At 55.2% G+C, this 27,016-nt stretch overlaps 1 protein-coding gene across 15 annotated transcripts in view; it reads left to right on the plus strand.

Annotated features, from left to right (window-relative positions):
- The window catches only part of MORN1 (MORN repeat containing 1), a 61,385-nt gene that overhangs the window by 15,303 nt on the left and 19,066 nt on the right, over positions 1-27,016 (plus strand). For 8 of the 15 annotated variants that reach the window (XM_070254862.1, XM_070254838.1, XM_014737700.3 and 5 more), the window contains 4 exons: positions 1,526-1,622; positions 3,547-3,657; positions 11,846-11,969; positions 12,455-12,627. In XM_070254862.1, coding sequence (XP_070110963.1) covers positions 1,526-1,622; positions 3,547-3,657; positions 11,846-11,969; positions 12,455-12,627 — 505 coding nt within the window. Of the gene's footprint in view, positions 1-1,525; positions 1,626-3,546; positions 3,658-11,845; positions 11,970-12,454; positions 12,628-27,016 lie in introns of all 15 variants that reach the window. The other 7 variants (XM_023627611.2, XM_070254844.1, XM_023627594.2 and 4 more) reach the window with 1 other exon arrangement.

Consider the following 27,016-nt stretch of genomic DNA (forward strand, 5'->3'; position numbering starts at 1 on the left):
GGTTTGTCACCTGCAGATATGAGCCACATCTTAGGGGACGTCAAGACACTCTCCATGGTGTCGGCCGTGCTAAACACTGAGCATCGGGGACGCAGGAGGCGCGCGGCCTCAGGAGGCACGAGCTGGTCGTCAGACTGACTCAGTCTCTGGGTCTTGGGACTGGAGGGACGAGGCTGCCCTGAGGCTCCAGGACAGCCAGGGCCCCGTTGGGGCAGCTATTCCTCTGGCCACCTGGCACCCCTGCTGGCAGCCCGGCCCCCCCTGAAGCCAAGAGCTGTTGTTTACCGCTGTTGCCAGGCGCCCCTGAGGGCTGTCTGTTGTCTGTGCCCCTGGACTGGAGGGTGAGCTGTGGTCAGGCAGCAGCTGACCCGGCCTGGGCGACAGCGGTGCTGTCATCTCTTATTGTGACCTGGCTCCCCAGCCCATAGTACACAGGGCCCATGTGTTCTAAACAGCCTGTGGAAAGCTCTTTTTCCCCAGATTTTGGTGTGTCTGAGCTCTTTGGGGCTGCAGCCTTCAGGGGCCATTCCCACGTCTGCCATATAGCCCCAAGTGGCCTCTCCCAAGGGCCTGTGAGAGCCCCTGGTGGCCCCATCACCGGGAGCCCAGACCCGAGCATGTGGGGCTCACTTGTTCTGCGGCTTCTCGGGCTCTGGCCTCAGCTGCTCGTCCCTTAGTGTCCTGCATTTCTTCCCCAAGTCTGCGGTGTGAGTCCCAGGGCCCGGGGTCCCCTGCGGGCAGCGCCCTCCACAGGGAAGAGGCCCAGGCCACCTGACCTCAGCCCAACCCCAGCTGCCCGGTGGCCTGGGCCCACTCACCGGGCAGGGGAGCCAGAGCCCAGCGAGCGCCTGCAGCAGAGTGAGCGGAACCAGAGGCGCCTTTGGCTGATCCTTCTTCCAAGAGGAGTAATTCATAGTCAAATAAGACAGGATCTTGAAATTTTCCAGGAAAGTGCATTTCCTGCCATTTCACATTATTCTCCCGCCGGGTCGTGTGCACGCTTTGGAGACGAGGCTTGTTCTGGGGCGGCAGAGCCAGCTGTGCAGCAAGCGGGTGTCCCCGGGTGCGCTGTGCGGGCTCACACTGTGTTCTTAATCGGCCTTTTCGTTATCGGGCTGTGTTCGGAACACTCGCGTCCCTCAGCCCACACCGCAGCGCAGAAGTGGGCCTCTTTTGTGATGTTCTCTGCACAAGTGCAATGTCTTTTGTATTAAAAGGACTTTTGTGCTGAAAAGTGTGCCCTTTTGAGCCCCTGTTTTGTTTTCATTTTGCATAAGTGCCATAGTTCCCAAACTTCCTGGTTTCTAAAAACTCAAAGGGGAGTGTGTTTTGCGAAGCAAATTGGGTTGCTTTCGAATAAAGCGTAATTTGTCACCCTCAGGACAGCATGGTTTTCCAGCAGCCTTGGTCCCAGGGTCCCGTGGAGCCTGGGGGCCGCCGTGCTGTGCGGGACAGAAGTGCCCCCGGCGTCGCGCGTCCCCCACAGTGGCCGAGCCCATCTGAGCCCACACGGTTCTCTCTGCAGGGACAGTGGCACAGCGACGTCTTCAGTGGACTGGGCAGCATGGCTCACTGCTCGGGGGTCGTCTACCGCGGAATGTGGATCAATGGCCACCCGGCAGGTAGTTGTCCCCCGGCCTTCCCGTTGGCCGTGTGAGGTCCTCTGGTAGGGACACGTCTGGGTCTGGCCGTGTTCTCTCCCAGGTGACCTTGGGAGGTGTTGGACCAAGAGGTGTTGGGGGGCTAGGATGAAGTGGAAGCTAAGATCCCACCCCCTTTTAGGAAAAACATGGTCTGACGTGGTTTCAAAGGGCTCATGATGTGCAGACGCCCCAGTCAGACCTTGGACCCAAGTGGTCCTGCTTCCAAGGAGGCTTCCCAGCCTTGGGGGTCTCCCACCCACGGGGTCTCCCAGTACAGGGTCCTGGGCGTCTGGGGCCCCCACGAGGTCTCCATCTGACCCCCACCCTGAGCTCTTTGCACTGTGACATGACCACAGGTGGCCTGTGGCCTGCATGGGCCTCTACTGGGGGGCTGCCTCCCCTCCCTGTATTGCCCCCTGGGCGTTGGGGAGGCCTCCCATTAGGCTCCAGGATGAAGGTGCCACTCCAGGGGTCAGTCTGGCCAGGGACATGGGTCACTGGTAAGAACCTTGGTGCCAGGTCTGTGGGTGCAGCTGCTGACAGGCCGTGCACCTGAGAGGCTTGGTCCAGGCAGCTGCCATGTACCTTGGGTGGGTCCCCAGGACCCCTGGGTGGGGAGAGGCCACAGGGCGCTAATAACAACCCTCAGCATCTGTGGCACCTGCTGGGCCAAGTGGGGCTCCTCCTGTGGGCGCAGGTCCTGGGAAGGGAGGAGGCTGGGGGCACTCGGGGACAGGGTCTTGGTACTCACAGTGCACAACACATCCCCCGGGGTGCCACGGCCACCCGCAGCCTGGGTCAGGCCAGGCCTGCTTGAGAGGCTTCTGGGTCCTTCCCAGCCCCTTGGCATTAGGCCAAGCCCTTGGTCCACCGGGGGCGTCTTAGTAACTTCACCTTGGGAAGGAATTCAGATCCCACCCCAGCCAAGTGAGGGGGCCGCTCGGAAGCCCTGGGTGTGGAAGACTCTGGTGCGAGGCGTGAGATGTGGCCTCGCTTCCCCGCAACGGGCTCAGGCCACGCCCCCGACTCCCTGAGTCGTGGTGGCCTCTGGCTTTACCCTGCTGAGTGCCGGGCAGCCCCCCCGGAGCAGAGCAGGGCTGTGCCCGTGTGAGCTGGTGCCCTCCAGCCCCATAGTCATCAGAAGTCCCACCAGCACCTGTGGCCCTGGACACGCTCCCATGGGTGCTTCCTCCTGGCTGGCGTGTCATGGGTAGAGCTCCAGGTGGCCTGACCTCCTGAGCTTTTCCCAGCATTTGCTTAAAACCCTAAGTTGTGCTGTGCCAAGGTCATCACTTCTGGGGAGTCAGGGACTCGGGGGAAGCCCGTACTGTTCGATAATGCCGTGTCCAGCTGCTCAGACCCTAGAGGACAACCCCGCAGGTCCTAGTGGAGCAGGGGCAGCCCTGACCGCCAGGAGGTGCTGGCCAGCCAGCCTGCAGGGAGACCCGCCCTGGCCAGGCCAGCTCCCTGGCAGGCAGCCTCAGCGCCTCGTCCAGCACACACCAAGCCCCTGACTCAGACGCAGGGAATGCAGGACCTGGGTCCTGACCAGCAGGAGGACGTGCTGGAACATTCCGCTGTGTGCAGACCTGAGTACTGCTGAGTACCACTTCCGCCTCTGCAGCATTTGGTGGACGTCTGCAGTCTATTTGGTGTAATCAAGGCAGTTCTGAAGTGGATTCCTTTAAGTAGTCATAGCTGACCCTCAGAGCGAGCCACGTTTTCGGTTTTGTGACTGCCAGGTGGCTCCTGCAGGGATTTGCCAGCCTTTGCAGCTGCGTACACGTTCATCACCGTGAAAGGGCCTGTAGGGGTGTGGGGTCCACGCCCGTGGCTCTCACGTGGGGTGCAAGTGGCCGGCCGGCCCAGCCACCCGCTGACGCCGCGCTCTGCTCTCTCCCAGCGCAAGCCACAAGGATCGTGATTTTGGGTCCAGAGGTGATGGATGTGGCCCAGGGATCTTCCTTCTCTGTGAAGGTTCAGCTGCAGCAGGATGATGGAGAAGTTGCCAAGAGTAAGTGACTCCAAGATGACGACTGGACTTTTCAGAATGATAAACAGGTGTCAGGTTCCGAAGTCGGGAGAGCACAGACAAGATGCCACATGTGGCTCTGGCATCCCGGACACCCCGTGGTAACTTTGTTTAGAAGTTCTTGGTGCCAGAGCCTTGGCAGAAGGGACAACAGGCGTGTGAGCCCTCCAGCTGGAGGGAAGCAGCATCCATGTGCATGCATTCATGTGTGCAAGCACGCCTGCATGTGTGTGAACACGTGTGCAAGCACGTGTGCTCTTTGTGTGCATGCGTGTGTCTGTGGTTGTCACGCAGTTGACAGAATGCAGAACACGGGCACCTGTCTGCAGCGCTGCCCCGTCAGCGTGGGGCCAGTCACGGCCTGGCGAGGGGAGAGTTTCTCGTTGTCCTCCGCAGGCAGTGGAGCGAGGACAGAGTCCCACCCGTCTGGGCTGCTTGTTAGGTCTCTAATCAGCCCTGCTGCGATGCAGAGGGGTGGACAGCTGACTTCCCAAAGCCCTTCCTGCCCTGTGAGCGGAGGTTGTGGTGCAGAGAGGGACATTCTGGCCAAGGCAGCAGGGCAGAAGGTCCACGGCGTGCAGCGGCCCTCACGCTGTCACCTGTGCCATCTCCGGGAGCAGGACTGCCCATTAGTAAATGCATGCCCAAGATTCTTAATGTGCATGAACTCACCTTAGTTCAACAAGCATTTATTAGGAAGCCTCGGTTTGCAGCACGTATCAAACACATTTAGTCACAACTGGTTTATTTTTTTGCAGTGCTATTTACATACCATAAAATTCACCCGTATTAAGTGATTCAATGATTTTTAGCAAATTTACAGAGTCGGGCAGCCATCACCACATCACACCTCTGGCTTCTGAGCCAGGTAATGTATAGGTAATGTCCCTGTAAACATTTTCTTCACCCCAGAAGGATCCCCGGTTCCCAGCGGGCTCCCACCCCCGCCCCAGGCAACCACGCATCCGCTTTCTTTCTCTGCATCTGCCTTTTCTGGACGTTTCCCGCCACAGGTGGCCTTTTGCTCGGCTTCTCTCAGCTGCAGTGTGTTTGAGGTTTGCCATGTTGCGGTGTGTCAGTCCATCTTTCCTTTTTATTGACCAATAGCAGTCAGCACACCCAGACATGGCATTCTGTGGACCCCTTCGTCCGCAGTGGACAGCTGAGTTGTCTGCACATTTTGGCTACTGTGAACTGCGCTACTTTGAACGTTTTTGTGTAAATACATGTGTTCACTTCTCTCAGGGCCCTACCTCTAAGTGGAATTGCTGGGTCGTATGGTAGATTTATGTTGAAACCCTCAAAGAAACTGCCAAACTGTTTGCCAGCGTGGCTGCCCCATTTTACGGTCCCATGAGCATGTCCCAGGGTTCTGATTTCTGCACGTCCTCGCCAACACTTGGTGCTCCCCGGAGCAACCATCCGAGGGTGTCAAGTGGCATCTCCTTGTGGCTCTGATTTGCATTTCTCTAATGACTATTGATGATGAGCGGCTTTTTGAGTGCTTATTGGCCGTGTGTATATCTTCTCTAGAGAAATATTTATTCAAAGATTTTACCCATTTTTTTAAATTGGGTTGTTTGTCTTCTTAGAGCTATACGAGCTTTTTATGTGTTCTGGATACAAGTCCTTTATCAGATACATCTTTGCAAATATTTTCTTTCAGTCTGTGGCTTATCTTTTCTTTCTTTCTTTCTTTTTTTTTTTTTTTTTTTGGCTGAGGAAGATTTGCCCTGAGCCAACATCTGTCGCCAATCTTCCTCTCTTTGTTTTTTCCTCACCAAGTCCCCAGTACATGGTTGTATACTCTAGTTGTAAGTCTTTCTAGTTCTTCTGTGTGAGCTGCTGCCACAGCATGGCTACTGGTAGATGAGCGGTGTGGCTCAGTGCCTGGGAACAGAACACAGGCCGCCGAAGCAGAGTGCACTGAACTTTGACCACTAGGTCGTCAGGGCTAGTTCAATCTTTTCATTTTCTTGATGCTGTGTTTTGAAATGCAAAGGTTTTTAATTTTGGTGAAGTCTAATCTGTTAATTTTTTCTTTTATGGATCATAGTTTTGGTAATGTATGTAAGAATTCTTAGCCTAACCCAAGTTCACAAAGATTTTCTCTAATTTCCTTCCAGAAATTTTGCTTGTACATTGAGGTCTGTGATCCATTTTGAGTCAATTTTTGTGGATAAGATAAAGACCTAAATTCATCTTTTTGTGTGTGGGTGTCCAATTGTCCCAGCACATGTGTTGAAAAGACTGTCCTTTCCCCACTGAAATGCCTGGCACTTTGGATAGAAATCCCCTGACAGTGGGGTCAGGGTTTATGTCTGGACTCTCAGTTCGGCTCTGTTGCTCTCAGTGTCTGTCCTTGCACCACCACCACAGCGTCTCGATCATTGTAGCCTCAAAGTAAGTTCTGAAGTTGGAGATTCCTCCAATTTTGTTCTTTTTGAAAATTGTTTTGGCTACTCTGAGACCTTTGTATTTCCATACAGTATAAATTTTTTAGGATCAGCTTGACAATTGCTGCAAAAAAGAAAACCCTGCTGGGGTTTTGTTAGGAACTCCATTGACCCTGGCTGGAGAACTGCTTCCGCCGGACTGCGTTCCAGTTCATGAGTGTGAAACGGCTCCCTGTTTACTGACACCCCCACTTTCTCTCGGCAGGGTTTGTGATCTGCAGACTGCACACCTCCCACTTCTGTTGTTAAATTTATTAATAGATGATTAATAATTTATTATTAGTTATTTAATTACAATGTGTTCATTAATAAATTTGTTTTTTTGATTTGTTCTTTTTTGTGCTATTATGAATAGAATTGTTCCCCTTTCTTCATTTCAGACATTGCTAGGCTGCAATTGATTTTTATGCATTGATCTTATGTCCTTTGACCTTGCTGAACTAACTTGTTAGTTCTACTAGTTTTTCTGAGGATTTCTTAGGATTTTCTGTATATGATCATCTACGCGTCATCTACAAATAAATGCAATTTTCCTTCTTCTTTTTCAGTCTGGATGTTTTCTTTCTATTGGTTGCACCATTTTCCATTCCCTGAGGTTCTAATTGCTCCCCATCCTTGCCAGCACTTGTCATTGTCTGTCTTTGGGATAAAGTCTGCCTGGAGAGTGTGAAATGGAATCTCCTCATGGCTCTGATTTGCGTTTCCCTAGTGACTAGTGTGTGGAGCATCTGTTCATGTACTTGTTGGCCATTTGTGCATCTTCTTTGGTGAAATGTCTGTTTAAAGCCTTTGCCCACTTGTCTTTTTATTGTGAGTTATTGAGTTCTTTATATATTCTGGATACAAATCCCTTATCAGATATCAGATTTGCAAATATTTTTTCCCATTTTGTGAGTTATCTTACCGTTTCTTTTTTTTTTTTTTTAAGATTTTATTTTTTGCTTTTTCTCCCCAAAGCCCCCCAGTACATAGTTGTATATTCTTAGTTGTGGGTCATTCTAGTTGTGGCATGTGGGACGCCACCTCAGCGTGGTTTGATGAGCAGTGCCATGTCCACGCCCAGGATTCGAACCGACGAAACACTGGGCCGCCTGCAGCGGAGTGCGCGAACTTAACCACTCGGCCACGGGGCCAGCCCCTATCTTGCCGTTTCTTGATGGTGTCCTTTGAACACAAAAGTTTTAAATTTTGATGAAGTCCAATTGATCTCTTTTTTCTTTCATTGCTTGTGCTTTTGGTGTCATATCTAAGAAGACTGCCTAGCCTAGACTCATGAAGATATACTCCTATGTCTTCTGCTAAGAATCTTATACTTTTAGCTCTTATATTTAGGATTGTGATCCACTTGGAGTTAATCTTGGTGTGTGGTGTGAGGCAGGGGTCCAGCTACGTTCTTTTATGTGTGGACACCTGATCGTCGCAGTGTTATCTGTTGAAAAACTATTCTTTCCCCATTGAATTATCTGGGCATCTGTGTGCTAAAATTTTGTTTAGAGTTTTTGCATCTCTGTTCATGAAGGATATTGGTCTTGAATTTTTTTTTCCTCATAATGTCTTTGTCTGGTTTTGGTGTCAGGGTGATGCTGACCTCATAGAATGAGTTGCAGAAATTCCCTCCTTTTCAATTTTCTGGAAGAGTTTGTGTTGAATCAGTATTATTTCTTTGTTAAAAGTTTGGTAGAATTCAATACAAAACCCATCTGGGCCTGGAGTTTTTTTTGTGGGAAGATTTTTAATTACTAATTCACTTTCTTTGCTAGACATATAGGGCCATTCAGGTTTCCTGTCTCTTCTGGAGTAAGCTTGGTGTTTTGTGTCTTTCAAGGAATGTTTGTTCATTTCATCTAAGTCAACAGATTTATTGGCATAAGCTTGTTATAATATCCTCTTGTTCTCCCTTTTATGTGTTGATATCACCTCTCTTGATCCTAATGTGGATTATTGGTGTCTTCTTTCCTTTTTCCTGACTAGTCTGGCTAGAGGTTATCAGTTTCACTAATAAACAACCAACTTTTGGCTTCGTTGACTTCTCTATTGTTGTCTGTTTTCTATTCATTGATTTCTATTTTGATCTTATTATTTCCTTACTTGTTCTTACTTTGGGTTTAATTTGCTCCTATTTTTCTAGTTCTTAAGGTGAAAACTAAGGTTATTTATTTCAGACCTTTCTTTTCTAGCATAGAAGTTTGTTGCTATAAATTCCCCCCTTTGTACTGCTTTAGCTGCATGCTGCAGATTTTGATATGTTATGCTTTCATTTTCATTCAATTCAAAATTCTTTCTGATTTCTCTTTTGATTTCTTTTTGGGCCCATGAGTTATTTAGAAGTGTGTTGTTTCATTTCCAAAATTTTGGAGAGTTTCCAGAGATCGTTCTGTTATTGATTTCTAACTTAGTTCCACATGGTTAGAGTCATACTTTGTATGTCCTGAATCCTTTTAAATTTATTGAGACATGTTTAATGGCCTAGAACATGGTCTATCTTCATAAATGTTTTCTGTGCGCTTGGAGAAGAGTGCGAATTATGCTTATTGGGTAGAATATTCTATAAATGTCCAGCAGGTGACTTTTGTTGATATTGTTGTTCAGGTTTGCTATATCCTTGCTGATTTTCTGTCTGCTTGTCTATCAATTATTGACAGTGGTATATTGAAATCTCTGATTATAATTGTGGATTTGTCTATTTCTGCTTTCATTTCTGACAATTTTTGCTTCATTTATTTTGAAGCTATGTTATTAGGCACATAAACATTTAGGATTTTTATGTCATTTAATTATTTGACTCCTTGTCATTGTGAAATTACTTTCCTTATTCCTGGTAATAGTCCTTGCTCTGACATCTACTCTCTGTGATATTAATATAGTCACCCCATCTTCTTTTGACAGTGTCAGCATCTTTATCCATCCTTTTACTTGTAACCTATTTGTGTCTGTATATTTAAAGTGTGTCTTTGTAGGCAGCACGAAGCTCTTGCTTTTTTATCCAATCAAACCATCTCTATTTTTTGATCAAAGTGTTTATACCATTCACATTTAATATAATTATTGATATAGCAGGTTCAATCTTACCATTTACTACTTATTTTCTGTTTGCCCCTGCTGTTTATTTTTCCCCTTTATACTCTATTCCTATCTCTTTTGGATTAATTAATTATTTTTTATGATTCCATTTTGTCTCCTCTGCTGACTTGTCAATTGTAACTCTGTTTCGTTATTTTAGGGATTACTTTAAGGTTTACAATGTACGTCTTTAACTTATCACAGTCTACCTTCAAGTGATACCAAACTACTTCATGTATAAGAAGCTTACAATAGTACATACTTCTTTTTCTACAAACCCAATCTTTAGACTGTTGTTTTCAAACATTTTGCATTTGCGTATCTAATAATTTCATAATACATTATCATTTTTGTTTAAACAGTCATTTATCTTTTAAAGAGTATTTAACAAACAGAAAAAGAAATCTTGTCTATTTACCCACAGAGTTACCATTCCTGGTTCTCCTCGTTCCCTTCCTGGACATCCAGATTTCCATCTGGCAGCATTTTCCTTCTGCCTGAAGGACTTAACCTTTAACATTTCTTGTCATACAGGTTTGCTGGTGATGAATTCTTTCAGCATTCGCATGTCTGGAGAGTCTCGATTTCACTTTAATTTGTGGTAGATGTTTTTCCAGGTGCAGATTCTGGTTCATCTTCCAGTTCTTCAGTGATGTTGCCCCATCGTCTTCTTGTCTGCCTTGTTTCCAGCGATGAATCACTGTGATCCTTGTCTTTGTGTCTCTGCACAGACGTGTCCTTTTTCTCTGGCTGCTTTTAAGATTTTCTCTCTATCACTGATTTGAGCAGTTCGATTTTGATGTGACGTGGCCTAATTTTCTTCCTGTGTTTTGTGCTTGGAGTCCATGGAGCTTCGTGGATCTGTGGGTTTATAGTTTTCATCAAATCTGAGAATTTTTCAGCCATTATTTCTTCAAATGGTTTTTCTGTCACAGCCTCTCCCTCCCTCTTTTAGAGACCCCAATTACCCACATGTTAGGCTGCTTGAAGTTGCCTCACTCTTCATGGGCTCTCTCTCCCTCCCTCCTTCCCCTCCTCCCTTCCTTCTTTCCCCTTTTCTTCTTCTTCTCTCGCCATTTCATTTTGGATAGTTTCTATAGCTATGTTTTCATGTTCGTGAATATTTTTTTTCTTCATTGCCTCATCTGTCATGGCCCCCATCCAGAGAACACGTGGAATATAGCTATAATGGTAACCTTCTGAAATTTCCTTATCTGCTAATTCTAACTGCTGTGTCAGTTCTGGGTCACTTTCAGTTGATGGGGCTCCTCCTCGTCATGAGCCGTACTCTCCTGCGTTCCTTGTGTGCCTGCTAAGCTTTGATTGGATGCCAGACGTTACGAGTTTTACCTTGTTGGGGGCTGGATGTTTCTGATCTTTCTGTGTTGCTGTAAATGTTCTGAGCTTTGTTCTGGGCGCAGTGAAGTTACTTGAAGACAGGTTATCCTTTCGGGTCTTGCTTGATGATTGGTTAGGTCTGGAGGAGAACTCAGTCTGAGACAAATTATTCCCCGTTACTGAAGCAAGACCCTTCTGAGAGCTCTGCCAGTGTGCCCCCAGCCCTGTCCCCTCTCACTCTCTCAGGCGCTCTTCCTCTGGCCTCGCTTGTGCACTGATCTGTGCTCTGCTGTCCACCCAGGGGACCCACAAACCCTGCAGACCACTGGGTCCTCTCTCCTCTCTGCTCCTCGTCCTTGGGACCCGAGGACTCCTACTGTGTGCCTGCTCTCCCGGACTCGCAGCTGTGCTTCCTCACCGAGGGAGAGAGTTTTCTAGGTTCTGCTCAGGCCCCTTTCTGTGCCCCATCCCGCACACTCACTCAAGGCAGCGACCTGCAACCATAAAGTCTATGTCTTTCAGGGACCACTGGCCTTGCCTGAGGTCCAGGATCTTGAAAATCATTGTCTCGTTATATTTTGTCTGCTTCTTTGGTTGCTCCAAGTAGGAGGGTAAATTGGTTCCAGTTTCTCCACCTTTACCGGAAATGGAAGCTGACAAACCATGGTTGGTTTTTGTGCTGCACTTGGCACCTTCTCTGTCCATGGCAAAGTTCTTCCAGCATTTGCCCTCCGTGTCTCCCTTTCCAGATCTTAGCAGCGCAAGAGCCTGGATGACAGGCCTTTAGTGACACTGGTTGTTGTTGACTCCCCTTCTCCACTGGACCCTGAACCCCCGAGTCCATATGACCAGGCCCTGTGCCGGGTGCCTCAGGGGTGTAGACAAGTGGGATGGGTAACAAGTGGCACTGTCCCCCTGGGTCACCAGGACCGTGATGGAAGCAAGCCATCCCCCACGCCCCTGACTGGGCCAAGGCTGGGACGTGCAGCTGTTGAACCCGAGGCTGGTGGGCCAGGAGAGGCCCCCCCCCCGCAGGTGTAGGGACAGGCAGAGGCGTGGGGGCGCCCTGAGGCCTGGGGCTGGAGTCTTGGGTTGGGACTCCCAGTGGGGGATGGAGATGCTGGGGAGGTGTGAACGGTTCAGCTGAGGGCCAGGAGGGGCCAAGCCTGGGAAGGCAAGCACGCTCTCCTCACCTTGCCCCTCACAACTGCCCTCCGTCCTTAGCCCTGCCTGGGGCAAGACTGGGGAGGAAGGGAGACCCAGGTGCTGGCTGCCAGGCTGTTCCTTGGCACAGTCTGCTTCTCTCCCTCCGGAAGGTGAGGATGGCCGGGTTTTGAAGATCTCAGCGGGCGTCAGGTACGTGCAGCTCCAGGCCTACTCAGAGGTCAGCTTCTTCAAAGTGGACGAGGACGACCGGGAGATGCCCATCCAGACCCCGTTGTGAGTAAGGGGGACCCTGGTTGATGCCCATGCCAGGCAGGGGGAAGGGGTCCTTCCTGGACTTTGAGGAGGAGTGGCCCAGAGCTGCTGCGCCAAGAGCCACTCCCCACAGCACTCCCACACCCGCCAGGACTCTGGGCGCTGGGGACACAGTGGTGACCTCCAGACATGGTGTGCTCCTTCTAGTGGGGGAGAAATGAAGGCACCTTCAGACAGTGGGGGCCAGGCAGGAAGGGCAGCCGGGCACAGTGACCGGGAGGGACTGGGGCTGGGGCCACAGCATGGTTTCAGGTGGTCCCTCCTCCCTCCCTCCCCCCTTCCTCGTCTCTCTTCACCGCCCCGCTTCCTTCGCACCACCTTAGTCTCAGAGTGGCCAACTTGGCCCTGTCTCCCCCGGGAGTAGCCCCTGGGCCACGAGTGCCCCTGTGACCAGGTATGCCCCCAGCCTGGTGTGAGCAGAGCCCACCCCACCGTCCCCTTCGCAGCGGATTTGACTGCATCACCTATCCCTTGTCGAGCCCCAAGTCTGGGGGCCTGGAGCCCAGAGCTGCCTTGGAAAGTTCCAGAGCCAACTCGCCACTCCACGAGGGAGACCTGGAGCCGGCGCTGGCATCAGATGCTTTGTGTGGCCAGGAGGACCCCCCCGGCGGCCTGCCTGGTGAGTGGAGTTAGCCAGCTGGTCGGCGGTGGACAGCCCAAGAGCTCAGGGGTGCGTAGGGGGACAGCTAGGGTCCCAGAACCTGGCAGAAGGAAAATGAAGCTGACCCCTGAGAAGCTGGGCACAGTGACCTTGGAGAGACAGGACGTCCCCAGAAGACAGTGCTCGGCCTAAGCAGGCCTTGGCCGAGAGCAAGCAGGGCCTCCTGTGGGTTAAAAGGCAGGCTGCGGGCTGCCCTTCCTGGGCGTCCAGGCCTCTCAGGTGCAGGTCCTCACTGTGCCAGCCCAGAGCCCACGTCAGGGGACCAGCAGTCCCAGGTGCCGGCTGCATTGGCCGTCCTGTGCTCTCCACGTTCAGATGTGGTTGTTGCCATAAATGCAAAGGGAGGTTGTTCTGCTTGTCCACCGAAAGCCCAGCAGCAGGATGCAGCCCCTGGGCCGAAGGGCTCAGAGTTGTCTCTGGGCCCTTCAGGCTGAGCACCGGGCCTGGAGGGTAGCAAACCCCCAAGGCCACCGCCTGTGACCAGCCTGGACAGGATACCCATGGCTCGTGCCGAGTGGGAGCCATCCCGTGGCCCCAGCCCCAGGGACCCCCAGCTCTGTGGGCAGCCTGCGGCCCTGACCATTCATGTGTTTCCCTGGTTTTCTGTCTGATTCCGCTTCTGCCTGGCCGGCATCTCCACGTGCACATGGTCCCCAATTCTTCACGGAGATGCAGCTCCTGGTGCCGGGCAGAGCCCCCCACCCCCGTAGGCCAGGCAGGCGAGAACCTGCTTCCGTAGAATGCATGGCCTGGCTTCGCCACGGATTGTTCTGGAACGATTCCCAGAGCTGGTGCTGGAGCTCAGGGGTTGAGTCAGAGTTGAGTCACCAGTTGGTTGTGCTTGGGGACATTGAATCCTCCTGTACAGCTTCTGTGGCCGACGCGCGGCTGGCATCCTAACGGGGGAGCGTTTGAGTTAATGTCCTCGCTGAGCGTCGGCCGTGGGGGTCCCCTGGCCCCCCGTACCATCCCCTCAGGACACACAGCTGCACCCCAATCCTTCGGGACCATGACAAGAGGAGTGGGGCGGCTCAGTAAACGGGGTCGGGGGTCCCCACCCGGTAATTCACATGCACTCTAGCTTGGGGGCCTCCACGCTCTCCTCAGCCCTCTGGAGAGGCCCCATCCCCTGTTAGGACTCCAGCGCCAGACGCTGCCAGCGAGGGGCACAGGCTCGCAGTTTCCCGGTCATAGAGCAAAAGGGAGCAGATGTGAAGTGCTGTCACAACGCAGAGTCCAGAGCGAGGCTGGACCGGTGGCAGGGAGCAGAGGCCGGGTCCTTTCCTCATGGGGCTGCAGGCTCAAGGAGGCGGTGGGCCCGACACTGGGCCAAGTGAAGCCCAGCCGGTCCGACGGCGGGTGCAAGGGAGCCTGGGGCCTGGCCCATGACCTCTTGTCTGCATACACCTCGGTTCATGGAAGCAATTTTACGCTGCGTCGGCAGAACAGCTCTCATGTTTCTGCATAAAAACACTCCCTGGGCGCCACGCCTTCCACTTGGAGGCATTTCAGAGCCAGTAACGAGGTCTCGGTCTCGATGGAAACCAGGCCCCGGAATGCGAGGCCCCGCGCCTGCTCCTTGACGTGTGATGCCAGCGGCTCGCGCCTGCCAAGGTCACCAGCCCCGCGGGCCGCCCGCCGTGCAGGTTGGGGGGCTGCTGCTCGAGCAGGGGCCTCATGGCAGCTCGGGGCAGTGCGTCCTGAGAGGCCTCCAGCTCTGCTGGGATCTAGGCAGTCACCTGTGGGAGACCAGGGAACACGTCTTTGGTTTTGTAAGACCCCCGCGGGTTTGAGCCCTCGACCTCCCAGGTTTGGCACCCAGCCCTGCAGGCATCTCAGCTCCTGTTGAAAGCTCTGAATCGGGGATCCTGGGTCCCCCGCCAGGTGCATCTGGGGATCAACCTTGAGAGGCGGGCTGCTGCTTCTCCACCATTTTCTAGCTGAACCTCCCTGTGCCTCAGTTTCCTCTTCTGTAAAATGAGGCTATAACAGCATCTGCCTCCAGGACTGCTGACCAAGCTCCTCACTGCACCCCCCAACCTCCTGTCCCCACCCAGGGGTCTGACCCCAGAAGCGCACACTAAGAGGGGAGGAGGCCCCCCGGGGTCAGGGAGGTGGGCTCCACTCTGCTTTCACTTCTCTTAAAACTGGTTTCCCTCATGGCCGGTTCACCACTGAAGGCTCTGCGGGAAGGCCTGCCCTGCCCGCAGCCTGCAGACACGTGGGGGCCAGTCTGCCTGCATCAGAACACACTGGCTGTCCGTCTTTCCGCTCTGCAAAGACTAAATGAAGTCATCGCAGATTTCAGTCCTGCCGCAGGCAGGCTGGCCGTTGCCGTAAGTAAGAAAAAACCCTGAAGTAATGACAGCTTAAACAAGGAGCCTGCTCTCTGGTGTCCAAGCGGCCCAGGGCGTCCGCCTCACTGACCCAGCGGGTGTCACCCTCCCTCGGTCAGCAGGAAGGAGGGCACGGCCCCACAGCTCCTCTGACTGCAGGGTGCTGCAGAACGAAACCCCAGAAACGGCCAGAGGGGGACACGAGAGCCGCAGGAGTGGGAAGTGGGCAAGGCCTTTTTTCTTTTTAAATGAAATGGCTTATTCTATGACTATGTGGAGATAAGTAGTTTTAACTTATAAGTCTTCTTTATCCATTATCCTGAGAGAAAGCTTAAAGCGCAGCATCCTGAGGCCGCCCGCGCAGGGATGTCAGCCAGGGGTCCTTTCTGCACAAGGGCAGCGTTTGTATGCTCAGGACCAGAAACATCAGCCGTCCTCTCACGCTTCTTCCCAGCACGGCCGCCCGCTCCCGGCTCCCGTCTCCAGCATCTCTTCCTTCCCCAGACCTTCGCCGAGGACCCTCAAGCCCTTTTTCAAGCCTGTGGTGAGTCTAGGGGTCATGGTGCCTATGCTGGTTCCAGCAAAGAGTTACTGCCTCTGTGCCTACCTGGACAAGAGCCACATGCGCAGGACACAGGACCGGACAGCAGCACCTGCTGAGAGCCCCGAGGGGACCTGTGCGTGCATTTGGAAGTCTCAGGAAGGGCCAGACCCAGTGGCCTACTGTTAAGTTCAACACACTCTGCTTCAGCGGCCCAGGTTCAGTTCCCAGGCTCAGACCTACACTGCTCGTCTGTCAGTGGCCATGCTGTGGTGGTGACCCACATACAAAAAGAGGAAGATTGACAACAGATGTTAGCTCAGGGCGAATCTTCCTCAGCAAAAAAAGGGAAAGAAAAAGAAAGTCTCCAGGAATGTCCACAGGTGGCGCCTGGCCAGCAGCCAGGATTTCCTGCACAGACAGCTCTCTGAAGTACAAGGCAGAGACTGCAGCCAGAGGGTGTCAGGTGGAAAGCTAATTCATACAAGGCCTGGAATAAATTCAGGCCAGAAAATCTCCAAGGTCTGTCCCTATTGACGCCGCTTATGACAACCCCGAGCTGGGAAATCCAGAGAATTGTGCTTCCCAGGCAGGAGCTCCAGGTCGGGGTTTTGCTCTCAGCCCAGAGTCCCAGGCGCTATTGAATGCCCACCGTGACCGGACACCTGCAGCACAACCAGACACAAGGGCAGCTCTCGAGAGGCCTGGTCCCACGGACACCCTCGCAGGTACCAGGCACAGCCCCACTCTGCTTACTCGTCCCTCTCCCGCTGACTCAGATGTGGTCCTGAGCTCACATTAGTGCCTGCTGAGTTTGACTCCGTCCTGGGCAGGCTCTGTGCTCAGGATGAGGTTTGGCTGCTCCCAACAACACAATAGTGTCTTCACCTCCATCTGTGTTTACTCCTCACACACAAGTTCAGAGGCAGGGCTGATGGGGGCAAGAGTCCCCCCGATCACCAGGGACCCCACTTCCTGTTTCCTGTTCTGTTACTCTGTCATCTTTCTTGTGGTCCCTTAAGGCTGCACAAGCACCAGCCATCATGCCCCTATTCCAGCTAGTAGGCATGAAGCATAAGGAGCAAGGGGCCCTTTCCTTCTAAGAAGCTTCCTGCCACTGACACCTCCTTGGCCAGAACTCAGTTACTCGACCATACCAGGAAACAAGGAGACAAGAAAAGCAATTTGCCAGCTAACACCAGGGTCTGTTCCCAGAGAAGAGGAGAGAATGGATATTTCACGTCAACCAGCCGTCTTTCCAAATGGTCCGGACGCCCACATGAGAAATCTCACTGTCACCCTACACTCCCGGGCCCTGCTGGGTGCACAGCCCAACGGAAGACCCAGTGGGCAGGTGTCTGGGCCTCCTGCCGCCTCCACGGGATGAACCAAGGAAGCCAGAGGCTGGCGCGCTCCCTGTGCATCTCCCATTGTGCGCACCTACCTAAGGAAGCGTGCCCTTGTGGGACCCCATTGCGGCCTGCCTGCCATCTCACGCTCCAGCCCCACGGCAGGGCCTATGGCATGATTGATGGGTTTGGTGAAACCGGAGCTGGTGGTGAAGATGCTGATTCTGTTGGAGCAGCAGTCAGCCGACGGTCTTGTAGCATCAGGAGCTAATGAGGACCCCCCAGGAGCGGGCAGCCCACCAGACAGGGCGGGCTGGCTGGTGCTGAGTGTCTCAGGGTGAGGAGCCGACGCCCTGACCTGCCCTCCTTCTCTGTCATGTGTTCACTTGCGGACAAGAAACAGTGCCCCGGGGTGGCCACGCAGGTCGTGGATGGGTGACCCCCTCGTGGTCTCACACTTAGGGTCCTGAGCAGCAGCCCCACTGGGCGGAGGCAGAGCCCAGTGGCGTCAGCTCCCTGGCAGCTCTGGCACGGCACCCCCGCCGGGTTCCAGCTGGACTCGGCATCACAGGGCACCTGGCAGGTCTCAGCTGCAGCCCGTGCTCCTGGAGGTAGTGCTGAGTGCGGGCCGGGCGGCAGCTCGGGGGCGCCTGACTGCGAGATGCGCCTGCTGGCCGCCTCCCTGCCTGCCCCCGCGACCACAGGCTGGAAGTGACACCAACAGAATGTTCTCGCCAAGCTCCGGATTCCAACCTTTGAGCAGTAAGGGGTCTCCCCAGAGGTTGAGCAGCCCTGGGGAGAGGCGGGAGGGGAGGAGGCTCCATGCCTGCCCCAGAGTGGGGCGTCGCGGTGTGAGGCGGCCTAAATTCAAGCAGAGCGGCGGCGGCTTGTATTTTAAAGCAACTATCTGTGTTTCACGTGTTCTTGAGGCTCGTGTGCCGACGGCAGGGTACACGGAGCACAGTCCAGCAGGGAGCAGCTTCAGGCGCTCAGTGCCCCTCCCCCAGCACCCCCAGAGTGCTCTGGACAGAAGGACATGTGCCCAGATTCCTTTGCCTGGCCCTCGAGTCCCCGTGTCAGAACCTCGGGTGCGTGGAACCACACGCTGCCGTGCATGAGGGAGAGCGGCCCTGGAAGGCACCCCACCCCCTGGGTCAAGGCCACTGAGGTCTCTGCCCTTCCGACAGCCACCGCCATCCCCACCCGACAGGGGCAGGCCCTCCGGGGCTCACCCAGCACCGCGGCTGCCAGTGGGGGAGCTGCTCCAGGAGCCCGCCCAGCACCCGCCCTGGGAGCTCAGGGCTCGCCCCACGCCCGACTGGGACCAGGTTCTCGGCTCAAAGACAGCAGATCAGCTCTCCTCCCCCATCTGACGGGCAATTTGGAAAATAAACCCTCTAAAAACTTGGTTTCCAATTACACAAATAAGTAAAATGAGGAGAGAAGATCCTTTCTCTTTCCAGAGGCCTAATGTCAGTGACATGTAATTGCAAAACTCAGTATTTTATTATTTTGTTGATAGGAAATATTTCAGTTGTTTAATTGTTTCTAACTTTTGAATAGACGATTTGCTTTCCGCTGAGAAGAAAAGACGACTTCATAGACGTGGGCAGTGCCAGATATTCTAAACCTTATTTTGGTTAAATTACAGCACCCAGATTTTAGTCACAAAGCACATTGATTTTATATTCAAAAAGATTTTTATATTTAGTCTCTTAACCTTTTGTAATCCCACCCACAGCTTTATTCGGCAGAACCCTTTATGTTAATTGTTGCCAGTGGGGTGTCTGCCTCGTCCCCGGTAATTTGGGCCCATTGAATCCTAATGCAGGTGCTGATAATTGCTGGAGGGACTTTGGCGGGCTGGCTGAGCCCGGTGGTTCCAACAATCCCGTCAACTGGATTTGGGAACCTAAAGAAGCCGGAGCAGTGAGAGACCACCTCAGATGGCTTTTTTTTTTTTTTTTTTTTAATGCACAAAACTCTCCTAGGAAATATTTCCAATTGATCCGAGTGGTTTCTCTTTTTCATGCGTTGAACAAATGGTTTTGAGTATTCATCAGATGGGATCCACGAAGAATCATCTGTAATTTTAAGATGATTCTAAAACCAAGGTGCCCTTTGCCGCTAATCCAGTCTCGCCAATAAAACCCAGGGAATGCAGAGCTGAGAACTTCTGGAAATTTCATTGCCTCTTGGGGTGATAACACGTTTTCATATTAATTGTCTATGGTTAATATGGCGGAGTAGCATGAAAGATCCGTGTTTTTAAAGGAAAATTTGTTCTATAAATTTCTTGTCTGGGAACCATACCGTATAGAGGGAATGTCCCAGAAAAGCAGAAAAAGTATCACGTTGTTTCCAGTGCCGACCGGTGATAACAATGGAAATGAACTCAAATGTTTGGGGGCGCGTCCGCCTCCAGCCATCAGTGGAGGAGTGGGGGCAGCAGGAGCCCTGCCCCCCCGCCCCCCAGGCCACAGCACCTGGATGGGCCCCTTCCACCCCTCTCGGAGCCACCGCTCTCCTGGTCACCGGGCTCTCTGTTCCTGCAGCTGCCCTGTGGTCTGGGAGTTCCAGGAGGAGCAGCCACCAGCAGGATGGTGGGGACCCAGCTCCTTGGGGTCTGATGGGAGCTCCCCGGTCATCCCCTTCTTCCTGCAGTTCCTTGCCTGGTCGGGGGCCAGGAGAGAGCTGGGGAGCACTGGCCTCTCTGTGTCCTGTGGCCACATGGTGCAGCCGGAGGGCAGGAGCCTGCGGAGCGCCCGCAGGACCAAGGGGCTCCCTCGGACACCCCACGCCCGTCAGCCCCTAACAGGAGTTCTTGGCCGGCCATTTAGCAGAAACCACTGAGAAGCTTTAGGTGAGAAGTTTTAGGATCCTGGAGAGAAAGAAGGGAGGCAGGCGGCACCTGGGGTCCGTCTGGGTTTGCTGGATGGAGTTCTTCAGTGGAGCCGAGGTCTCGCATGACAGCAAATCTGCACCCACGCGGAAGTGCCTCTCGTAGGGCCGCTGCGCAGGCACGGGCGGGCGCGGCTGTCAGACTGACAGGCGGTGACCCACATGTGCCTGCCACGGCACAGCGCCCACTTGGTTTTCTCCTCTCACCCCTGGGCCTGGCCTCGGAGGCTGGTCCCCGGGGGGACATGGGGCGGCGGGGCGGACCGGGGGAAGCTCCCTGAAGCAGCTGAGAGGCTGGCGGGTGGTCTGCAGACGGGTTCTCTCACGCCCACACCAGTGGGGAGGACACCCTGCTCGGGGTGCGGCCGGGGTGGCTTCGATTCTCTCCCCCGTGACGCCACGACTATCTGCTGGACAGGCCCCAGGTCACTCAGAACCAACAGACCAGCCGGGACGCCGACTTCATTTGCGCCCCAGTCTCTCTCAAGTTTAGGTTCTGATGGCGGGGCTGAGAAGTGAGCTGGGCCCGTGGCTGCGGGCAGCTTCGCGCATCAGACGCAGCGGCTCCTGCCCGGCCAGCTGCCCCCCACGGCCCTGTGCCCGCGGCCCCGTGTCAGCCCTTCTGCCGCCAACCTGGAGTCTGCCAGGCCGGCTCCCTGGTCTTCTGTGGTCAGAGCCTCAACCCAGGGGCCCCTCTGGGCACAGTCTGTTCCCTGTGTCACCCCCATGTCCCAGAGCCTGTGGCCTTCCTCTGCCAGCTGCAATGCTGCCCGCAGGTCTCTGTCCCCTGAGGGGGGACTCAGTGCTCAGGATAGGCCCTCCACCTGCTGACGTGCTGGTTGGCACATCCGCGGCCCTGCTGGCAGGGGCACGGGGTCTTGTGGCACACACATGGCCCCTGTGATTCTGGAACTGCTCTGAGTAGGGTGGCTGTTGAAGAGGGCACGAGGCGAGGCAAGTGCCCTGCGCCCTGACCTGGCCAGCATCCCTTGGCAAGGGGCCGGGCCTGGGTCACATCAGGAAGCAGGTGGCCACATCTGCCGGGGCCTAATCAGAAGGTGCTGGCTAGGGGTCTGCCTGTGGGCCACTGCTGTCCTGGTAGCAGGGGTGCAGCCCTGGCCTGGGCACCGGGGGCAAGGGCAGAGTCCGGACAGGGCCAGGCTGGCAGGGCACCTCACGGCACAGGGCGCCATGATGAGGAGATGCCCAGGCCAGCTGGACGCTCAGGTCTGGGCTCAGCTGAGGGGTCACCCCAAACAAGGGGCTGCGCCTGCACAACAGGGAATGTGGGTGTGCATGTTTGTGTGGGACTGTTTATGCATGTGCCAGGTGAACGAGTCTGCGTGCACAGGTGAGTGCACACGCATGTATGTTGGTGCGTATAAAGGTGCAGGTGACCTGTATGCGTGTGCATGTGTTTATGTGTGTGTGCACCAGAGTGGGGGTGTGTGCACCCATGTGCATTTGTGCACAGGTGTGGTCGCGTGTGAGAAAGAATGTGTGTGAGTGGTGTGCACACTTGCCTGCAGCTGTGAAAGTGGGAGTGTCCACGTAAGTGTGTGCAAGTCATGCGGCCTCCCCAGATCCTGCGCCAGGCTCACCAGCTCCTCAACACCTGTGCCCCGATGGCGACGCCCACGCCGGCAGGAAGAAGTCCAGGAGGGCCAGGGTGCGGGAGACCCCGCAAGTCCCTTCTTGAAGCCTTGGGAATCAGCTTTTTTTCTTTTTAAAGGAAGTTTGCTGGCTCGGTTTTCTCCTTTCTCCCAGGCCTGCGGGGCAGCCCTGCCCTGAACTGGGGAAAGGAGGCGGGAGGCAGAGCCAGTGTGAGTGGGGAGCCAGGCCTCCCCTCGGCTGTCCCGCCACATGCCAGCCACAGGCTCCTTGCCTGATGCTCTCCACAGCAGCCAGCCTGTGCAAACCCCTCCCAGAGACAGCAGCAAACAGACCTCTTCCGTTCTTTCCCAGGAGGACAGAGGGCACTGAGTTCTCTTCTCCTAAAGGAGGCACTAACCCCAGCCCATCTGGAAGATGCTGCTCCCCCCGGAGACCCTCCTCCCAGCCGGCCGCAGTCCAGGCCTCTCCCACCTGGAGGCCCACACCGTCAGGCTGGGCGGACAGTCCCTGCAGGGGGCCCTCAGGTTTGGCAGCTGCTCCCAGCTGCCCCACTTCAGGCCCCCTCATGGCCCTGAGGCTTCTGTGCAGGGCTGTCCGAGAGCCCCGGCCGCCGTGGACAGAGCCACTAGTGCCAGTCCTCCCAGGATGGTGTAGGCGCAGTGGCACCAGGGCGGAGCTTTAGGAGCGGCAACTTCTGAGTGCGCGAGAGGACACGTGGCCTGCGGGAAGCCCTCGGACGGAGCCTCCCATCCATTATCTGCACACAAGCGGAGCCCGTGGCCAGCAGTGATGTCCAGACTTCATGTCCTCTGGCCGCTCCTGGGGCCTGGCCGCCCGCTTCACTCCTGCTCTGCTCAGGACGGGGCTGCTGCCCTGTAGCTGAGGCGCCTCCATGAGACGAGAAGTGAAAATCTAGGGGCACCAGGGTCCATCTGGCTGCTGTCCAGGCTCTGGCCAAGGGCTAGGGGACAGACCAGGAATCGTGGGTTAGTGGGCACCTCAGGGAGCCCCTGTGTGGGTGGCTGGCTGCCCACCTTGCCCCTCTAGGGGTGGTGCTCCCAGCAGAGTCCCCTCCTGGCCAGCGGGACCGGCCCAGGCACAGGGTGGTGGCCCAGCCTCGCTCTGTCTAGCCGTATACAAACAGCTTGGCTGGGGAGCCTTCTGGAGGCGAGGAGTGGGCGGGGGCATCAGGAACAGGCTTGGAAAGAACGCCAAATTAGCCCCTGATCTTGGAGGTTTGCCAGCAGAAACATGCCCCCTTTCGTGTTCCATTTGCGATCTCAGCGCATCAGAGCTCCAGGAGGCAAGTCTGAAAACAGCAGCGCGCCCTCAAGGTGGTGGCGCATCGGTGCCACATCGCTGGAAGAGGGAGTCTCGGCCGAGCTTAGGTACAGAACGTAGGGCTCCTCTGAGAGAAAACACGTCCAGGAGCAGTGCTCACATTCCAGGAACACACGGTGCCCCTTTCTTTTCTGAGCGCTCGGAAGGGATGTGGCCGATGGGGACAATGGCTTTGTGTCAAATCCATTTTCTATGCTTCAGAAGACGAAGGGGAGAGGCCAGCGTTGGGCTCCTCCTCAGGAAAAGGTGCAGCGGCCACGGAGGCTGGGTCTGCTGAGTGCGGCCCGAGGTGGCTGCGAGGGCCCTGGCACCGTCGGGGCACTCAGGGTCAGCGGCCACAGAACCTCGCTCTGCCTGGGGTCCCTGATCCACAACTGCCCACCACAGGGACTGGCCATTCCAAATGTCTGCCATGCTGCCTCTCTCACTCCAGGCAGGCCAGGTGTTCCCTCACTGGCCCAGTTCTCACACAGAGACACACCTTTGTAAATTCTCAAATTTGAAAATCTCTTGGAAAAAAAAATAAAGCAAGCCTCGCCTGGGGGACGGTTGGGGCAGAGGGCCTGTGGTTACAGAGATGGCGGTATGTTTCCCCACACCGTGAATTTTGGTTTCTGGGGCTGGTTCTCAAGCCCATATCTCCACTGGGTGCAGACAGCGTGTGTAAATGGGGCCGAGGTGGCAGAGGAGCGCCCTTGCTGGGCCTCCTGAGAAACACACAGGTCCAGCCCGGGGTGTCTTCAAAAATGAGACCTGGTGCATCTGCTTCCACCTCAGTGACACAGGGAAGTGTCCAGGCCAGAAACCAGGTGTCCCCATGGCCAGGAGAGGTCCTGGGCACCTGCAGAGCAGCATGGCACCTGACCAGGGCTGGCCGTCCTCAGTTTCCTCATCTGTAAATAGGAGAGACAATAGCCCAACCTCTAGGTTCAGGTGAGATTTAAATATGTGTAAACCACATGGGGAGAACTTAGCAAAGCATCGGCCCCCTGGAGAGTGCTGAGTGACATACTGTGGAGGTGAGAACAGTCATAGTGGTGACATCGATGATGATGGTGGTGATGGTGATGGTGATAATGATGATGATGATGATGATGGTGGTGATGATGGTAGAGATGATGATGGTGGTGATGATGGTAGAGATGGTGATGATGGCGATGATGGTGATGATGGCGATGATGGTGGTGATGATGGTAGAGATGGCGATGATGGCGGTGATGGCGATGATGGCGATGATGGTGGTGATGATGGTAGAGATGGCGATGATGGCGGTGATGGTGATGATGGCGATGATGGTGGTGATGATGGTAGAGATGGCGATGATGGCGGTGATGGTGATGATGGCGATGATGGTAATCATGGTGACAATGGTGATGACGGTGAAGGTTATGATAGTAATGATGATGATGATGAGGGTGATGATGGTAATGGTGGTGATGATGATAGTGGACTCTGGATAGAGGATGGCAGACCCTGCCATGTGCAGTCTAGTAGGGAGGGAGCCGGGGTACAGGTGCCCCCCACATTCTCTCCTGCCTGCACCCTGCCAGCTAATGGCAGACCATCCAGGCCAGCCCCAGTGCCACAGTAGCGCCAGCCGGGCAGTGAGATGCACGTGCCCACTGGACGAACAGAGGGAGGGGTGGGCACGCAGCCCAGAGGGAGCCCTCACCTGGAGGCCTGGCCAGCTCCCAAAGGAGCCCCAGGGTGCCTTCTCTCCCTCTGGTCGTGGAGACCCATGGCCCTGCGTGTCCTCCCCATGTGTCCTCCCCACGTAGACGGCTCTGCCTGGCTGACTTCTCGGGTGCTTGTGTGGCCCCGTCTCTGGCTAATGAACACACTCCTTGGTGGGTCATTTGCCCTGAAGACTAATGAGGTGTGTCTGGTCACCTCCAGATGAGACAGCTCTCATCCCTTAGGGCCAATAACATTTTGTTTTTTTGATTCACGTAAATGAAGGAAACATTTTGGCCTGTAGCAGGCTCTCTACTTGGCAGGGTCCTGGGCCCACGGCGGCCATTTGGCGGCAAAGGCCTGGCCCTTGCTAGCCTTGTTTATTCCTGGGCTTCTCCACCTCCTGCCTGGATGTCCTACACAGGAGATTAGGGAGTCTAATTGAGTCGGCTGTAAAAAGATAATTAATTGACATTTCCCTCCCGGAGAGGTCAAGCTGCCCGATCTCCCTGGCTCAGCCTCCGTTCCCAGTCACCCCTCCCTGGGGGCAGCGCAGTGACCTTTATCTTGCTGATAAAGCCGTAATTGTTGTAATTAAAATCTACAGAAAGGCTTCAGAAGTAACTCCCCAGAGCCCAGTCAGGCATCTGCTTGCAGGGGCCCCTGCCTGGGGGGTCGGCCTGCTGGGGCGAGCCCCCCAGGACGCACGGGAGCAGCTCAGTGGCCCCTGGAGGCTAAGGCAGGACCCTCACTTGAGAACCACTCCCCTTGGGAGCCTGAGGGAAGGCGGGATGCTTCTTTCTCTTGGGGCCACGGAGCCCGGGCTGAGAATACCTGCTGCATTCCCAGGAGGTTTGATGCCCGTTGAAGTCGCTCGCTAGGGTGGGCTGGAAACGGCCCAGCCCACAGGTGGGAAGAGCGGGGTTTGCGGCCGTCGCCGTGTGCCTGGGGGTCTCTGCAGCTCTTTTATCAAGTGGGGTCTTACTTCGTTTGGGTGGCACCTGCCAGCAGCCTCTTAGCCTTTCCTCTTTGGACATTTGGCCTCAGGGGGCCGTGTTTGCCCACAGGGTGGACGGGGTGAGGAAGGGGCTGCAGAGGCAGAAGGGTTGGGGCTCTCGGCCACCCTGTGGCAGCAGGGACAGGGCCGCTGGGACATCGCACCCGCAGCCACGTCCCAAGGCCAGGGCCATGAGCAGAGGCCAGAGGGGCCAAGCAGCCAGAAGGCCCAGGGTGGCAGCGGTCGTGAGCAAGGAGACATGTGATTTGCGGGTGCGGCCTGTCCTGGAGGCCCTGCGCCAGGGGGCTTGACCGGTGCTCGGGGTCCAGAAAGTCAGTGGGAGTTTGGAGCAGGTGGGGACAGCCCTTGATTGTGAATCCATGTGCTGGGGCGTCGGAGGGCGGGGACAGGAGCGTCAGAGCTGCAGCCGAGAGGTTGGGCAATGGCCTAGACCCCACAATGGCAGCCATGGAAAGACCAGGATTGGGGGACATCGACGAAGGGTGGGACAGAATCGAGGATGTCACCCACATTCCTTGCCCAGCAACCAGGTCAAGGGTGGGGCCTCTCACCAAGAGGGGGAGACTAAGCTGCAGGAGGGCGGGAGTTGGGTCTGGGGGACCCCAAGCTCCATGTCCAGGAGACAGTGCTTAGAGGTGTCTGCAGGGAGCTGGAGCCGGATGTCTGGTCCGCAGAGGAGGCAGAAGTTGGGGGTCATCTGGGTAAGTGTGGTGCTCGCTTCCGTGGGGCGTGGGGGAGTGTGGACAGAGGAGAGAAGAGGCTGGCCCCCACCTGGGGCAGCCGGCAAAGCCCCGGGGAGGGAGCCAACAGAGGCAGGAGAGAGAGGTCAGCTGAGGCCACTGACGCCGCGGAGCAGGTGGGGCCAGAGCAAGGCTACGCTGACATCAGGGGAGGGGCCACTGGGCCGCTGTCATGGGAATCCTGGATTGTCAACAAACGGAGAAGCTTTGCACTGACCGACCTCCTGCTACGGGGCAGACGGTGCCCTGAGCAGATGCAGCTTTGAATGAGTTCAAGCTCCTAAGCAAACTAGAGAGCCCTGTGCTCTGGGGGAGAGCAGAATCCCCAGGCCTCTCCTGGACCGCCCGTGAGCTCCTCCTCTCTGGCAGGGGAAGGGCAAGCTCCCTACGAGGCTTCCGGGGCTTCTCGGCCCCCACGGCCACCACGCTGTCTCCCCAGACTGTATCCGATCAGGCCTCAGCACCACCCACCCAACACGTGCTCTGCGCCACAGTCCGGCACAGCCACGGCCGGCTTGGCCTGCCCTACGTCACATGTGTAGAGCAACCAGGGGCTGAGTGACTGACTGTTCAGACAGGCCAGGAAGCCACGGTCCAGCTGACACCAAGGAGCCAAAGGAGGTGGGAGGGGAGGTGTCCAAGAAGAGAGGTCAGCGTGCATGGCTGGAGCTTGGCCAGCCTGGCTTCCCATGAAGGCCACTGTTGCAGCCGCGTGGAGAACGGATCAAAGTGGGGTAGGAGGACCCAGGAGTCCTGCCAAGGGTAGCGCTGGTGTCGGGTGGGAAGTGCCAGGCCGGGCGAGGGTGGGGCGGGCGAGGGAGAGCATCAGTGCA

The sequence above is a fragment of the Equus caballus genome, chromosome 2 (assembly GCF_041296265.1).
Source record: "Equus caballus isolate H_3958 breed thoroughbred chromosome 2, TB-T2T, whole genome shotgun sequence".
Classification (NCBI taxonomy): Eukaryota; Metazoa; Chordata; class Mammalia; order Perissodactyla; family Equidae; genus Equus; species Equus caballus.